The sequence below is a fragment of the Dipteris shenzhenensis genome, chromosome 29 (assembly GCF_047967505.1).
Source record: "Dipteris shenzhenensis isolate YYH24624 ecotype China chromosome 29, Dip_SZ_1.0, whole genome shotgun sequence".
Taxonomy (NCBI): Eukaryota; Viridiplantae; Streptophyta; class Polypodiopsida; order Gleicheniales; family Dipteridaceae; genus Dipteris; species Dipteris shenzhenensis.
Window position 1 is genome coordinate 31,086,491 of NC_141624.1, and position 16,848 is coordinate 31,103,338.

Here is a 16,848-nt window from a genome sequence, read left to right on the forward strand (position 1 = left end):
TATCAGTGCTAGTTTCACCTATACATTAATGCTCTTATACATAACCTATATAGCATTTTGATTCTTTACAAAAAGATATCGGCCGCACCAAAAAAGCCCATCAACGTGTAGTTTCCGACTGTTTTACCGTGCTCGTTGCCTGGGAACGTTGTCTGGGAACGGGGGAATGTGTTTTCTCGGCATTCTTGACCTTGACCACAATCTGGGAATGCGGAGCGCGTTTTGGGTTCCCCTTCCTTCACAGGATGTTCTTGGTAACTATGCCCATCATTGGTAACTATGTCCATCGGTCCATGGTTGGAGCAGACGCGTGTCAATGGGTGGTGCCACCTCTCCGTGGATAGTGATGTGGAGACAATTTCACAATGTCTATGGAGCTTCCTCTTAGCACAGAGGATTTGGAGGGGGATCGTAGCCAAGACACAGAGGATGCAGTGGGACTTCACATGGGGTATGGCATCATGGCTGCTGGAGGGGGGTCATTGACCCAGCTTACATTAGAGGATCTTTTGAATTGAGGTGCAGAATGCGACTCCTTCTTGGCATTGTCCTGTGTCTTTGCTAGAGCATTATTTATGGGAGATGGTGTCCAGCATCAGTGCTTGGAACATCCGGGTCACTAGTTCATTAGGTCACCCCGACAGCCACCCTTGTCGCCGTCTGGCAAGATATTATCTACAGCTTGCGTGCCATATGGGAGCGCAAGACGTCAAGATCTCGGGCAATCGTTGAGAGGCGGGTACATTTTTGCAAGGCTTGGCCTATAGGGGTCTTCTATGTATTCTCTGAGCAGGGCATTCGCTGGATATATAGTCCATCCTAGTTGTTGGCGCCTGTTTTAGAGATTCCTAGGCGGTGAGCTTTGTTCTTTGAAAACAGGTTGGTTTTGACAGCCAGTTTTTCTTCTCCTGGTTTCTTCCATGATCAGTTTGTATTATATTTCAAACTGCAGTTGGAGTTGCGGAAATTTCGACTACAGGGGTGATATTGTCTTTAATGCTAGCTTTCATTGTTGGACAAAGGGAGCCCAGAATGAGTGATGGAAGAGCAAAAACGAGATGCTGTATTGAAAGTGCTGCAACAAGTGGAGGCTCAAGGGGGAGCCAATATGACAAAACCCTAGGACTAAATGCCCTAACTAGACTAAGTGTTTTAACTGACCTAGGTGGTACATGTACTAACTGTACCAATAGTCCTAACTGACTATAACTAGGCCTACATGGCTCATACCAAGGAATAGGTGGCATCTATGGATAGCCCATAGAATGGCCTACAAACCCCTCTCCATGGTATGGGCTGAAGTATCCTGGACATGGCTCAGGATACCTGAATATCTAATGTCATGATTGCACATGTGCATCCTGTAGGGATATAGCAACCTATGACTGTACAAAGTACAACTGATCAAGTTACAAAAGGTACAAAGTTTAAAGCTTGCCGAAAAGCCTCAAACTTAGGTTGAGGTAGAGCCTTCGCAAATAGATTTGCCAAGTTGTCTTCAGTGGGAACATAAGACAGTTGTATATCACTTGCTGATAATCGCTCTCTGACATAGTGATAGTGAACCTCAATATGCTTTGTGCGAGTATCGAAAATAGGAGTCCGTGTAATAGCCAAAGCACTCTGACTATCAGTGAAGATGACGGTGATTGCAAAAAAGATAGAGCGCTATACTGCCTTTATTACTACTACAATCTCTTCCATATACTCACCCCTACTCCAAACACTAGACACCATAGACTCCCTCAACCCTGTAAGTCTTCATCCCAGACAAGTTCAAGCAAAACACATCATCCAAAAGAGGTCCTGCTGGTGGCAATGGCAGATTAATTCACTCTTCTTCTCTTGCATATGTTAAAATTGTCCAAATACAATCATGTACTTCAGAGTATAAGATTTCTATATGTACATCATTACCAGATTCAATGCTTTGCATAGACGGGCCCAATTCCAAGATCAAGTACATGAATATATAGTTTCTTGTTTTTTGTATTTATATCCACTCATCAAACTCAACATCAGTACAAAGACTCATCCAGAGAATTTCTTCTGGGAGGTCTTCCATTGCTGGTAACACAACACCCTGCTACTCTTCATCATTTACATACAACAGTAGGTGCCACATACCTTGTACTTCAAAGTTGAGGATTTCTTTAAACTGAAAGTTCCAACTGAAGCTAACTGTATCATATTGTGATTCTACCTCTAAACAAAAATACATTTTTTATTTTTTATATTTCCTCCAGTAACTCCTCTACTGGTGTCTCTCTATCTCCTTCCACAAAAAATATCTACAGAATCAAACCCCACATTCAAATCACTCTGATATGATATCTACACTCTAGTCTTAGAAAGATTCATATTCTGGTATCATATCTTTCTCATAAAACAGATCTCTCGGCCACCGGCTCTTGGGAAACTCCAATCCTACAGCTATCTCATCCGTTATCTGTAGAATAAGAATCCACCGCTCCTCTGTAACTTCATTGTATATTACTTCATATTGCACATGTCGTGATACAATAATTGCCTCCACCTTGTGGTTCATTTCAAACACCAGAAACATCTTCCTAGTTACGTCGAGATTATAAATCTTTCCAGCTCTTCTGGTTTCACACAAGACTGTTCATAGGAACTTAGACATCTACTGTCAGCAAACCATTGCCTTCGAGAATTATCCCAAGCTCAATGTAAGAGCAAGACACCATCTGTCTTCTCAACATGAACAGTCGATATCTTGTGAGAGAGCCCACACTAGAACACCGTGAGTATATGGGACCTAGCCAATACTAACACATGCTTATCAATGAGACTTCCTTCAAAGGATCACCAAGCACAACACCGCATCAAAAATGGCTTCTTCAAATACTTCTCAAGTAGTTTCTGTGCATGTTGACGCTCCTTGTGCTCCATTGAGCAAAGCCTAAAGGTCCAACCTTTTAACTGAACCCAATTACACGAGAGCATCAATCCATTCGCTCTTTTCAGAACTAGGTACCCCCGTCAGTAACCTGCAGTCGTGATCTCATCTGCTTCTTATCGCATACACGTCTCTCCAACTAAACTTCCCACAGAGCAACAATTGCCCTCCCCTGCTCACGGTTCTCCTCTTCACGTGGCCCTCTTACGAGCTCACAATGCTTCTTCCTTGCTCACCGAGCTTCTCTCCTCCGCAATCGCCCACCTCTAGCATATTGGGAGCATAAAAGAGCAACTAGGGGTGTTTGGGAGGGGGGGATCTAAAGAAGGGACAGTAGGAACAGCACAAGAGGGAGGATCGTAGCAACGGGAAGGTCTTGGGAGAGAGGGATTCGGAACAGGAAGACTACGAGAGGCGATCGCGACGGTGCTTGCTGAAGAGCTACGCTGCACTGGGAGGGCTCGAGGAGGGACAGAGGTCGAGGAGCTTGGTGGGTGAAGATTTCCAAAAGGAACACGGGAGTGGGGAAGATGGTGGATAAGAGAGCAAGAAGGGAGCTGCGCGTGAGCTCGAGGATGGGAGGAAACTAAAAGACCAGAGAGAGCGAAGGAAGAGCGGGGGAAGCTCGGTGGGAGTGGCTGCTGCGAGAAGGGTCGTGCAAGAAGGAATGCTTGCTGGACGGCTGGACACTACTTCAAAAAAAGTGAAGTTCCTCGTGGATGAGCTGGTAGGCGTGAGTTGACAACAACCAAGAGCTCCCCTCACTCTCTTGGTTGCTGTCATCTCGCATACCTACTAGCTCTCCAACGAGAAGTTTCCCTTCTTTTTACGTAGCATGCATGGCCTCCTTCCTTGTAAATTAGCCACGTCATGCTTCCTTTTTTACCCCTCTTCCACCTTGCCTCAAAAACATTGCACCAAGACCATTGCTCACACAATTGGGGTCACATTTCACTAACACACAACCATCCTTCAACAAGGTATTTTGATGCATGCCCACACATTTACCACACGTAAAAAAACACAAAAAACTTTACATTTGGTATTCAACCACCGACCCTGTCACACATGGGTACATTGCTCTGGAGTGCATCCCCGTAGAAGTATCTACCATCTCAAAAAATATCTACATGAGTGTATAATCTTTTATGAGAGTGTCCATGGCTCATTTCCACCACCAACTCATCAACATGTAACGAGTAAAATACATATTTACATTTTTATCCACACAACGGTAGGAGCAAGTTGACATGTAGAAATATATGCAAATAGCTTCCAAAGCCAAACACACTTCACTGTAGCTGTAAAGGCTTCTCTGTACTTAGCTTCACAACTAGAAGTAGCAACTGTACTCTGCTTCTTGCTAAACCAAGAGACACATGAATTACCAAGCATGAAACAGTTGCCACTATGTCACACACGAGTGTCTGAACAACCAGCCTAATCACTATGAGTGAGTCCATGCATGACAAGTGAAGTATCAGTCCCATAAAGAAGGCCTAAATGCTGAGTGCCTTTGAGATATCTGAAAACACGCTTCACGGCATGCCAATGGTGCATAGATGGGCTGTGCATATATCTGCTCAACTGTGAGACGGCATACTATAGATCAGGTCTCGTATGGCATAAGTAAATCAAACAACCAACTGCCTGCTGATAGAGAGTGACATCACATGTACCGCTGCCATTCTCAAAAGAGAAGTGAAAACAGGTCTCGTATGGCATACTATAGATTAGGTCTCGTATGGCATAAGTAAATCAAACAACCAACTGCCTGCTGATAGAGAGTGACATCACATGTACCGCTGCCATTCTCAAAAGAGAAGTGAAAACAGGTTCTAATGGTGTGGATATTGGCTTGCAATCCTCAAACTGAAAACGCTGCAAAAGCTGTCCAATGTACTTGGATTGTGACATCAAAATGCCTCCCTCACTACTAGCAAATTGGATTCCCAGATAGTAGTGCAAAAAACCAAGATTAGACATAGCAAATGTCTTCTGCAAATCAAGCTTAAAATCTGCAATTTGTTGAGCATGTGTCCTAGTCACAAGCATGTCATCCACATAAAGGACTAAAATCAGCAAATCTGTCCCACGCTTGCAGATGTAAAGAGTAGCCTCTGTAGGGCTGTTCTGAAAGCCAGGTGTGAGCAAATGTGTATGAATTTTGGAATACCAAGCCCGAGGTGTGTGCTTCAATCCATAAAGGGCTTTCTTTAAGTAGCATACCTTGCTTTCAGAACCTTCAATCTCAAAGCCAGGAGGTTGGGAAACATAGACCTCTTCCTGCAAATGCCCATGAAGGAAAGCTGTCTTGATATCAAGCTGATATACCTCCCAATGAAAGTGGGCAGCAAAGGCAATAACAATACAAATAGTAGTGATGTTGGAAGTGGGAGCAAAGGTCTCCTCAAAGTCAATGCCTTGCTGCTGAGCATAGCCCTTAGCAACAAGACGGGCTTTGTAACGGTCCATTGAACCATCAGCTTTCCGTTAATTTTATAAACCCACTTAGTTCCAATGGTATGCTTACCAGGAGGCAAATCACACAACTCCCAAGTGTTATTTTGATGTATAGAATCCAATTCAGCTTGCATAGCCTTCAACCAACAATCATTCTGAAAGGCATCTTGATGACATAATGGCTCTTGATTGCATGCTGTAGCAACCAATGCGTAAGCAACAAAACTAGCATGCTCTTTCCGGACAGCTGCTCTAGTACAGGCTGGCAGAGGAGTATCTTGTTTGCTGTCTTTTAATGTGTCAAGGAGCCAACGGGGTACCTTTTTGGGCTCTTGAATTTCAGCTCTTTCGTGGTCAAGAGCCTTGTGTAAATGTTTTTGATCAATAAGAGGCATATTAGGCTCAATATCTGGCTGCAAATGACCAACAGATGGAGGGGGTACAACCTCAGATGGAACATCATCCTAAGCATCGGATGGAAACAAAGGCATCAAGCTGTCAAAAAAATCTGGGGCATCAACAACGGGCTGTTTTTGACAGTCCAACAAAGGCCTAGTGGAAGATTAATCAAACACAACATCCCGACTGACAATACACTTGCCCGTGCGGGGCTGGTAGAGCTTATAGTCCTTGCTCTCTGAGCTATACCCAATAAAAATGCACTTGATAGCTTTGTCATCCACAGCTTTGTCATCCAACTTGGTGCATGTCTGTGAAGGCACATGAGCATAGGCCAAGCATCCAAAAGTCCTCATGTGAGAAGTGCGAGGCTTACGACCTGTTTAAGCCTCATAAGGTGTGATAGTCTGCAATGCCTTTGTGGGACATCTGTTCAAAATGTAATTAGCACACATGACAGCATCCAACCACAACTTGTTAGGCAAATGTTTGACTTTCAACATGCACCCTCCATCTCCATCATTGACCTATTCTTCCGCTCGGCCACGGGATTCTGTTGAGGAGTATAAGGCACCGTGCATCGATGATGTATGCCACGTGAAGCCAAAAAAACAACAAGCTCCTTTGACACGTATTCACCCCCCCTATCTGTATTAAGGTGAGCAATGTGCAGCCCACTCTCATTCTCAGCCAAGGTAATAAAATGCTTGAAGCATGATGCAACTTCAGATTTGGATTTCAAGTCATCAATAAAAGTGACAAAATGATAGAAGCCCCCAAGAGCTGCAACCCTCATGGGTCCAGAAACATCACTATGAACCAGATAAAGCTTGCGTGAAGCACCAACTCTCCCATCCTTGGGAAACGCAACACGGTGCATCTTACCAAGCAAGCATGGTTCACAAACATGCTTTGAAGGCATATGCATTTTAGAAAGATCAACAACCATAGCATCCTTATATAATGTCATCAAAGCTCCAAAATTGAGGTGTCCAATCCTCTCATGCCACAAATGGGTATGTGCTGTGGTAGAATGAAGAGCAAAGGCATGTGCATCTGCAAGTGCAGCATCATCATCCAGACATCTGTCATAAGCATGAAGTCTATAAAGACCTCTAGTCAATGTGTCAGTCAAGACCATGGTAAAGGCATGTGTAGCATCATACATTGCACACCTAACACCATAAAAAATAACCTGAAAGCCACATGTAGCTATGGTTGAAATAGAAATGAGGTTCTTGCGAATGGCTGGAACATAAAGCACATTCTCTAGAGTAACAATACCTCCAGAGACAGAAGTAAGAGCAACTTGCCCAATATCTTTCACGGTATATGATGCATTATTGGCACATGTGACACTGCCCCCCTGAGATGTATGCTCTAATGAGCTAAATAACTTCCGGCAGGAAGTGATGTGCTTGCTAGCACCACTATCAAAGAACCATGCATCATGAACATCTGAAACTGCTATGCAAGCATCTTGAACATTAGGATTATACTGACATGTAACCAAGAAAGCCCAATGTTGGTCTTGTGCAAAATTAGCGGACTCATGTCGATCTTCTGCACTAGAAATACCAGCCACATGGTAGACTAATACATCATGCAATATATTGCATTGTATTTTTGTACAGTGCGTGGTATATTCACAAGTGCATGTGTGTCATGTTTCTTCCATGTGGCAGTTTTTCAAACATGTGTTTGGTGTAAGATGATGCAAATACCACTCTATAATTGATATTCCATGTGATGTATGCAGATTGGATCTATAAAAATTTCCCTTCAAGCTATTTACAACATAAGTTGCTATTCCCCACTACTGCAATTATCATCACATCACTAATTTTCCAATTTTAGGTAAGTTTTTGGTGTTTGCTGTTTGGGGTAGGGTGATGGCTCACTTTCACCAGAGAGAAAGAAAGAAAGAAAGATATATTAACATCCACAGGAGGCCTATAGGACAGAGTACACAGAAAAGCGAACTCATACAAGCCTCAGTGGGTTGAAGCAAAGGGTATGCTAGGACCCTTGCTGAGTACTAATCTATGCTAACAGAATCATAATCGTAGAAAAAAAACTCAACTATAACTGCAGAATGGGCCATATCAATCAATCTATCCAGGCGCTGGGACGAAATCGAAGCCTGGTACAGTGATGGCTCTCTGGTACACAGAGAGAGAGAGAGAGAGAGAGAGAGAGAGAGAGAGAGAGAGAGAGAGGCTTTTCAATCCTCTTATATCCTAAAACCAGCACACGAGTCATAGTTAATCAACTTGTACAACAACCATGCTGGTTTCAATCAATCTAAACCTCTTATATTTTACAACCACCTGCAATGGTTGCAGCTTATCCTAAAACATCTTGTATGAAAGAAAACTATGTTCTCATTGCTAAACATATAAGAACTCTAGCATAATGTTTTCATTATAACGAAACATGTATATCTCGGGAAGTGATATAAAACCGTCAAGTCTATAAGCTTCCTTTTTACTTTGATGACCTTTCATCTTCGTCATCTTCACAAGTTGATACGATGGTCTTGGACTCCTCAAGTAGCTCAAGATTAGGCCTCTTCTTCCTTTCATGATGGAGGTTTAGTGCTATGCACATATGATCACATGATGTTGAACAGATATCTCAACACCTTCTCTCAAGATTAGCATCATGAAGTGAGGGGGTTTCTTCTTCCCTTCATGAGGGAGTTTCTAAAAAGCTTGGAAAGACTCCGCATGGTCACACGTGTGGTCGCACCTTGGAATGCATGCAGACCAGCAGAAAAAGCAGCAAGAAAAGGCCGCCAAACAGCCGTCAATGAGCAAGGGAGAGCTCGGGGTGGCTGGAAATGGTTGAGGGGAAGATCTCTGACCTGCTCTGATACCACTGTTGGACAAAGGGAGCCCAGAATGAGTGATGGAAGAGCAAAAACGAAATGCTTTATTGGAAATGCTGCAACAACAAGTGGAGGCTCAAGGGGGAGCCAGTATGACAAAACCCTAGGGCTAAATGCCCTAATTGGACTAAGTGTCCTAACTGACCTAGGTGGTACATGTACTAAGTGTACCAATAGTCCTAACTGACTATAACTAGGCTCATACCAAGGAATAAGTGGCATCTATGGATAGCCTATAGAATGGCCTACATTCATAACTTGCTTTTCTTTGGTCTATTTTCTTTGCATTTTATTATTTCCCAGAGAGAATATTCTCAAGATTGAACTTGCAAATGTCATGGTTTTTATTTTTGGTGTTTTTTGGTAGGAGACATTTATTGGATTGAGCCATATTGACCGCGGGATGTGTCACATAGACTAAGAGTGTGCTTGCACAAGGGTATTTCAATTGAATGAGAGGGTATGTTTATGCAAATGATTAAATTTCTTCAAAGCACAATTGTAACAGAAATTTTGTGTGCGCGCGTGTGTGTGTGGTGTGTGTCACGAGATTGAGCGAGCTGTACTGTGGTGAAAGAGAAGCCTGCAGTCTTGTATTTTCCTCCCTTAATGTCTGTCCCTCTACGGCAGCCTCCCTTAGGCGAGCATTCTCTTGCTCAAGAGCCTTGAGTTGAGCTGAAGGTACCTGCTCCTGCCAATTTTTCGAGACCTGTTTCTGCAGGCATTGCAGGGCATGTTGTAGTTTCACATTTTTTTTGCAATAGTAATAATGTTTGCATGGGCCTTGCTTGCGAGATCCTTCAGGTGATCGACCTGAGACCCTTATTTGCAAGTGGGACTTGGTCGGATTTTCTAATATGGTGTTTAGGATGAATTCAAGTGTCAAGTAATGAGTTCATATTTGACCATGTGGCCAAATCTTAACCATATTGGGAAGTCTCAAACTATTTGAAAATTTCCAAATTCCCTAATATAGTGTTGCCTCCCATTTCAGGTTGCCATAGTCCATCTTCATTTCTTCGTGTGCCTCCTGCAACTAAGTTGCTATGCGTGATGGAGTTTATGGTTTTCAACCTTGTGAGTGACTATCATGAGATTGAAACTGCACTATGTTGTGTTTTTAGAGGATGAGTTTGGGAATGTTCTTGGATTCATCGAGGTATATGCTTCTGCCGTATTAGCCGACACACAAATTTCACCTTGTGAAGTTTTCGTCCAAGTTGCGGCCTGTTGGTATTGCGATAATTCTTTCTATCTTAAATGGTGCGTTGTCCTATCAGCTAGATTTAGATGCTCGTTTGGAAGAGACTAAAATGAAAACGTTTAGACTTCACAAGCAGGTGTAGCTTGAATGAAGAGATTTTGGACTACCTTTTGATTAGCCTTCTCCTTTAGTGCTAGCCTTCGAGTCTGCCCTTTCTCCAGAGTGCCAACAGAAACTCAGTACGAAGACTTATATAAATGGATGCTCAAGTATGTGTGGGTGTGTGGATTTGTATGTGTGAGAGCATATTTTTATACTATGGTCTACACCCATTGTTGGGCACTGATGACGTGAGTGGGGATGTCATAGTAGCTAGTCCCTGCTATGCATGATGGAGTTTATGGTTTTCAACCTTGTGAGTGACTATCATGAGATTGAAACTGCACTATGTTGTGTTTTTAGAGGACGAGTTTGGGAATGTTTCTGGACTCATCTAGGTATATATTTAGCCTTTACGTCTCAGTTGTGGTAAGATCTGCAACTGCAGATCAAATTGCCTTATCTACTACAACGAAGAAGAAAGGGCTCTGCTTCATCAAGCACATGTACCAAGATTGAGCCATCTGCACAACAACAAACAGAATCTAGACAAAGTATACACTTGCAAGTACCAGTGAGGGATTGCAATCTTCACACCTATTGTGTTGTGCTCACCCTGTGACCCTGTCATTCACAGATTCATTATTTAATGTAATCCTCAACCACCGGTGAGGGATGGCAATCTTCACACCTATTGTGTTGTGCTTGCCCTGTGACCCTATCATTCACAGATCTTGCCATAGCACAAAAGACACCACGTGGTTTGGCTTACAAGTGTGCTCTTTGGCATTTAGGAAAAACACTCAAGAGGAAGGAAGTCGAAGGATGGGGGAGAAGCCACCTTATGGCTTCAGGCGTAAGTGTGCACAATGGAAACCCATCTAATCACATGTGGTGAATACTCTCACCTGATGGTTGCCCTAGAGTTAGTGGAGTGGTGGGTGCATGCTTGTATGAGGTGCGGCAAGGCCACTTACATAGAGTAATAGAATGGTGCCATTAGACACCAGTCCGTGTATCCACAATGGATTTATGTGGGATGTAGGTGGCCCTTTAGACCCAACGTACCTAGAATGGTCTAATGTACCATTGTAATAAACCATCTAAATACCCCAAGGGTGAATTAATGAACTAATCCATAGTCCATCATAGTAGCTATGCGTGATGCAGTTTGTGGTTTTCAACCTTGTGACTGTCACGAGATTGCAACTGCATGTGTTATGTTTTCAAAATATGAGTATGGGTGCATATATGTGTGTGTGTGTGTGTGTGAATGTTGCATGGTCTGTTCTCTCGTGGCTTAAGCGGGCTGCTCAAGCTAGGCAGTGCAATGTGTTTGCAAGGAAAATATCTCCTCAAGCAATCCTTCTGCACAAGATTTTGAGATGGAAATGCAGACCTGAAAACAAAAGGATTTCGGCTTGACATGTGGTACACTACTGATTTTCTAGTGGGAGTCAATACAACTGACGGCGTGCAAGGTCCCGGGGTGAGTTGTCCTTGCATGTGTGGTACTGTGTTTGTGACATGCTTGTTTGGCACTTTTTGCTTTGCACCATCTGTGGGGCAGCAATGTTGCAGTTCATTGCCTATGTGGCACGTCCATGACTCGTGTTGGTGCTAGTATTTAAAAGCATCCAACTGACAAGGTTGTTGTAGAGTGAATCATCCTGCAGTAAATTCTATTTTGTCCATGCAGATTAGAGCGCAAAAAATTGGGCTATGCATATACTAATTTACTGAGTTCAACAGTGCAAGTAGCCCCAGTACATCCCAGTGAAAACGACACTCATGAAACACGTTGGGCCTGTGATCAGGCCCTAAACATCTTAGGAGAGATCCCACATGTAGGAAAGTTTTGGTAATGAAGGTTTAGGTACCCCCTCGAAGAGAGCCAAATTTCAACGTCGAGAGAGAATAGAATTCCTAAAGTATGATGGAGCAAGAGAGGCGGATAAAATCCTCAATTGGATTCGCCATTTTGAGCTATATTTTGCCCATCAAGATAAGACCGGCCACGAGAAGCTTGCTCTTGCCACACTGCATCTACAGAAGGATGCTTTGATGTGGTGGCCCTTATTACAAACGGGGAAAGAGCCTATTCTTCAATGGTCCAAATTTGTAGAGCAGCTTAAGGCCACTTTCATGCCTCCAAGGCATGAAGAAGAATATGTGGCTAGTCCCTACTATGTGTGATGAAGTATATGGTTTTCAATTGCAACTGTCATGAGATTGAAACTGCAAATGTGCTGATTTAAGAGGATGAGTTTGGGCATGTTCCTGGATTCATTTAGATATATGGCCTTTCTTGGGGTTTGAACAATGATTTTGATCTCTGATGAGTAAATTTGTGACCATTATAAATGTTATTATTACAAAATAAACAAAGTTTCTCCTTTCCCTTTTGTGCGTTCTGCAAGAATGATCTCTTTACAGTTTCGTATCCTTATACTGCAAAGTCCTGGATAATCCAGAGTAGTTCTTCATGGGTATAATTCTATCTGATCATTATTGTGCATATAATTCTATCTGATCATTATTGTCATCCTTTGTTGTGGTGTGCCATTTCTTGATGGACAGGGGTTTTGCATAGAGATGCAGGCAACATTTCTCTTGCAATTGAAGCCTATGAGCGATGCTTACAAATTGATCCTGATTCACGCAATGCCGGTCAGGTCTGATATCTTTTTTGTTTTGCGGGTTACGCCTTATGCTGTAGCTGCTAGGTAGAAAATGTTGTCGAAACTTTCATCGCTGGTGCAATTTAAAAAGTGGCTGTATGCTGCCAATAAATTACCATCATAGCCCTTGTGTATCACGGAAGAAGTTTGTTTTGTTTCAACATAAGCTTATGCTCTTTGAGATTTAATTAGATCAATAAAAAAAGTAGCTTTGATAGTACTTTTGGTTGGGAATTTGTTTAGGACTGAATATTTTTGAAGCATTGTCAATTTTATAATGCAGAATCGTCTCCTGGCTATGAACTACATATACGAAGGTGATGATGACAAGCTGTTTAGTGCTCACAGGTTCTCACTTTTTCCTCCTTTCACTTTCTGACCATGTGGCATGCATAACCTTGATGTATGTGTCACACTTGTCATGAAGGCAGGCTGCAATATAATGGACTGTTAGTTAGCATAACTGCTGCGTGATAAATTTCAAGATAGAATGAGTCTAACTTCAAATTCATTGAGGTTAAGTTGCAACGACCTCTTAGGCCATACCATTAAATAAATTTTTGGTGGGTTGAAATTTGACTAATCAACTACACATGCTACTATTGACACTAAAATTTCTAGGCCATGCTTTTGAATACTAATTTGGTAGACTGAATTAATTATCTATTTGCATCAGTCTCAACCTGTGCAGATGTCTCATAATACTTTTGCCTATATGCAAATTGTGTAGATGCATCTTGTTTCTATATCTGGAATAACTATGACAGAAACTTGCAGCGGGATTAATTGTCATACTAAACCAAAATACATTCTTTTGTTACATTTTGCAGAGAATGGGGGAAACGGTTTAGTCGTCTTTACCCTGAGTTCCAAACATGGGATAATTCAAAAGAGCCTGATCGTCCACTAATAATTGGATATATCTCACCAGACTACTTCACACACTCTGTCTCATACTTTGTGGAGGCCCCGCTTGTATATCATAACTACTCCAATTACAAAGTAGTGGTATATTCTGCAGTTGTAAAGGTATGATGTATTAAGTTTTAATAATGATGCATAGTTGACTGCCTTTATGTATAATGTAGGTCAATTTCCAGGATATGGATATTATTCGCTTCAAAAGTGCATGTTTTTCTAAGCACCATTTACAGAGGGATATAGTTGTCTAGGCCCATGGGTGCTCTGCATCTATTGCGCAACAATTTCAAAGGCGTGAAATTGTAGCTTCCCTTGGAATTTGTGTCAGATAAAATTTATGACAGTGAAACCATCGGCTTAATTTTCTTTACAAACATTTTCTTGGGAAACTTCAAGGCCTAGTGTAGCCATTGACAATGCTATTCTAGTTTATGTTTCCTTGAGACATCGATCCCTCCAGTATGCTTACAATTTTACTTATGCCAGGCTGATGCAAAAACACTTCGACTGAAGGATACAGTGATCAAGAAAGGTGGCGTTTGGAGAGACATTTATGGAATTGATGAAAAGGTGGTGGCCAGTGTCGTCAGGGAAGATCAAATTGATATCTTGGTTGAACTTACAGGTCACACAGCAAATAACAAACTTGGTGTAATGGCATGCAGGCCTGCTCCTGTCCAGGTTTGTTATGACAATTATCATCTTATCACCTCAGGGGCAGAGATTTTGATGTTTACATGAGGATGTATACAGTTTTAACTATTTTTTTATGTGTCACTTTTGGCAGGCTACTTGGATTGGCTATCCAAATACAACTGGACTCCCAGCCATAGACTATCGTTTCACTGATGCATTGGCTGATCCTCCAACAACGAGACAAAGGTGAGGTGCTTTCCAGGGGTGTTGATTTAGTAAGATTAAAATGTCTGCTTGTAGAACCTGCTACAGATGCGTTTGTTCTTCGACATTTTAAATGTGCTTTCGAAGTTTTGTACCATCTTCCATGGTGGTAGAAACATACCCTCAGTTTTTTCAATGAAAATATCTTTATAGACATGTCGAAGAGCTTGTGAGGCTACCAGGCTGCTTCCTTTGCTACACACCATCTCCAGAAGCAGGACCAGTTGTGCAGGCACCAGCTCTTACAAATGGGTTTATCACCTTTGGAAGCTTTAACAATCTTGCTAAGGTATTTGACCTTTTGAAGCTGATATAAGGAGTTGCAGGCACTCTAACTGGTTCTTGTGAATGGTTCACTTTAGGAGTAGACAGTCGTTTTCCCAAAAAAATGTGGATGTTCTGAGGGTTAAATTTTCTGGCAGATCACATCCCCAGTTCTTCACGTCTGGGCAAGAATACTTTGTGCCATTCCAACCTCAAGGTTGATCGTCAAATGCAAACCCTTTTGCTGTGAAAGTGTTAGGGAGACGTTCCTTGCAAAGCTAGAGGATCTTGGGGTGGAATCACTTCGTGTTGACCTTTTGCCATTGATTCTCCTGAATCATGACCACATGCAGGCATACTCTCTGATGGATATCAGGTATGAGATCTGAGTGGCTCAAACAGGCCCTTTCATTTATGATTTTACGACTTTTAAAATTTTGTTTGTGGTTCTTGAAGGGTTTAAAAGGTAAACCATTGTCTCTGGAGATTATAATTTTGCACTATCAAACATGGATTGTAGCAAGCTTCCACAGTCTAGATGTATAAGCACCATTGGATTCTGTGAAATCTCTGTGCAGCTTGGACACTTTCCCGTATGCTGGCACCACCACCACATGTGAGTCTTTGTACATGGGAGTACCTTGTGTCACAATGGCAGGATTGGTTCATGCCAACAATGTTGGAGTGACACTTCTGCATCAAGTTGGTAAGAATTGAAGTGCATGGGTATTGTTAAGTAATGTGTGTCTAATCTATGGACTCTCATGACCTACAAAATACTGAATTGTTGAGTGACTTCACAGGGTTGGAGAAATTGATTGCCAAAACCGAAGACGAGTATGTGAGCAAAGCATTAGATCTTGCTTCAGACATATCTATGCTGGCTAACTTGAGGATGAGCCTTCGGGAACGCATGCTCAAGTCTCACCTTTGCAATGGGAGTAACTTTGTTCGAAATCTCGAGGCAACTTACCAGAAGTTATGGCAGAGATATTGTGAAGGCAATATACCTTCTGAATTGAGGCACAAGGAATTTGATGCTTCAGATGAGATGCTTGGCACTAGGAGTCCACTCGAAGAGCCCAAGAATGAGATGAGCATGAAAGACATCCCCTTCAACACCTCCGGCCTCTCAAATGGTTTGAATTCTGTTAATCCACTCACATCAAGTATGCTTACGACTGAAGGGAATAACCCTGATGATGCCAGAGCAAAAGCCTTAAAGCTTAATCCACGACAACCGAGCTAGGTACTTGAGCATGTGATTCTGTCTTCCATCAATTGAAATGATAAGCCTTTCAGATGTTCGGTTTACTGCACTTTTAATTGGAGGTGACAGGTGGAAGCTTGATGCTCAAATGCAGAATTTGCTTCAAATGTTGTTGTCATCCAATGAAGTAAAGTAGCCTCTTGTAAAATTGGGGCATGTTGGCTCCTTGGAGCCCAGGGGCAATGTGATTTGTTGTCCAACTGCGGGTCATGGCATTACTGATTGAGATTATTGTCATTGTGAGAATGCTCACCAGAGTAGAAAGGTCCATGAGACACCCACGTATATGGATTTTGCAGCTTCATGAACCTATTTGGAGACACCTTATACTGGCAGATTGCCTACCTCTTGTGATGTATATTATTTACAGACTACAGGGAGGTACAGCTTGTGTGCTAATTTACTTCCCGTGTTTCACCTTGATATCCCATGTGGAGGCTCTGGGGGGTTGTAACGGAAGATCCCCTCTGCAGTTCTGACCTGACATTATTTGGGGTCTCTGAGACTCTCTGCAAGTGGTCAGTGAGGCCTGTATGGATCTTTATAAGAAGTTTTTCTGGAGGTTTGATCCAATTCACATAGTTTAGTAGAGGTCCCAAAGTGGGACCCCCCTTTCCACCCCTTCCCCCTCCCCTTTTCCCGCTTGAAGATTTGAATGACTGAGTGTGTGCAGACTGTGCAGCGATATATGTCATGCAAACTGGTGTGGGTGTATATCTCGAAACATGTTTTAGAAGTGCACTAGACCTTTTTGGCTAGCACCAATGGAATGGTGTACGTAGGAAGGATTGTCTGGCAACACAGATAGATAGTTCTGTCTCTTCAGCATTTCTTGGG

At 42.4% G+C, this 16,848-nt stretch overlaps 1 protein-coding gene across 3 annotated transcripts in view; it reads left to right on the top strand.

Moving 5' to 3' along the window:
• Positions 1-16,549, top strand: part of SPY (Tetratricopeptide repeat (TPR)-like superfamily protein) — a 39,745-nt gene extending 23,196 nt beyond the window's left edge. For all 3 annotated transcript variants that reach the window (XM_087400310.1, XM_087400311.1, XM_087400309.1), the window contains 9 exons: positions 12,556-12,650; positions 12,940-13,004; positions 13,487-13,685; positions 14,064-14,258; positions 14,365-14,459; positions 14,631-14,766; positions 14,900-15,117; positions 15,320-15,447; positions 15,545-16,549. In XM_087400310.1, the coding sequence (XP_087256436.1) occupies positions 12,556-12,650; positions 12,940-13,004; positions 13,487-13,685; positions 14,064-14,258; positions 14,365-14,459; positions 14,631-14,766; positions 14,900-15,117; positions 15,320-15,447; positions 15,545-15,990 (1,577 nt within the window). In that variant the 3' untranslated portion in view covers positions 15,991-16,549. The remainder of the gene's footprint in view (positions 1-12,555; positions 12,651-12,939; positions 13,005-13,486; positions 13,686-14,063; positions 14,259-14,364; positions 14,460-14,630; positions 14,767-14,899; positions 15,118-15,319; positions 15,448-15,544) is intronic.
• The last annotated feature ends 299 nt before the right edge of the window (positions 16,550-16,848 follow it).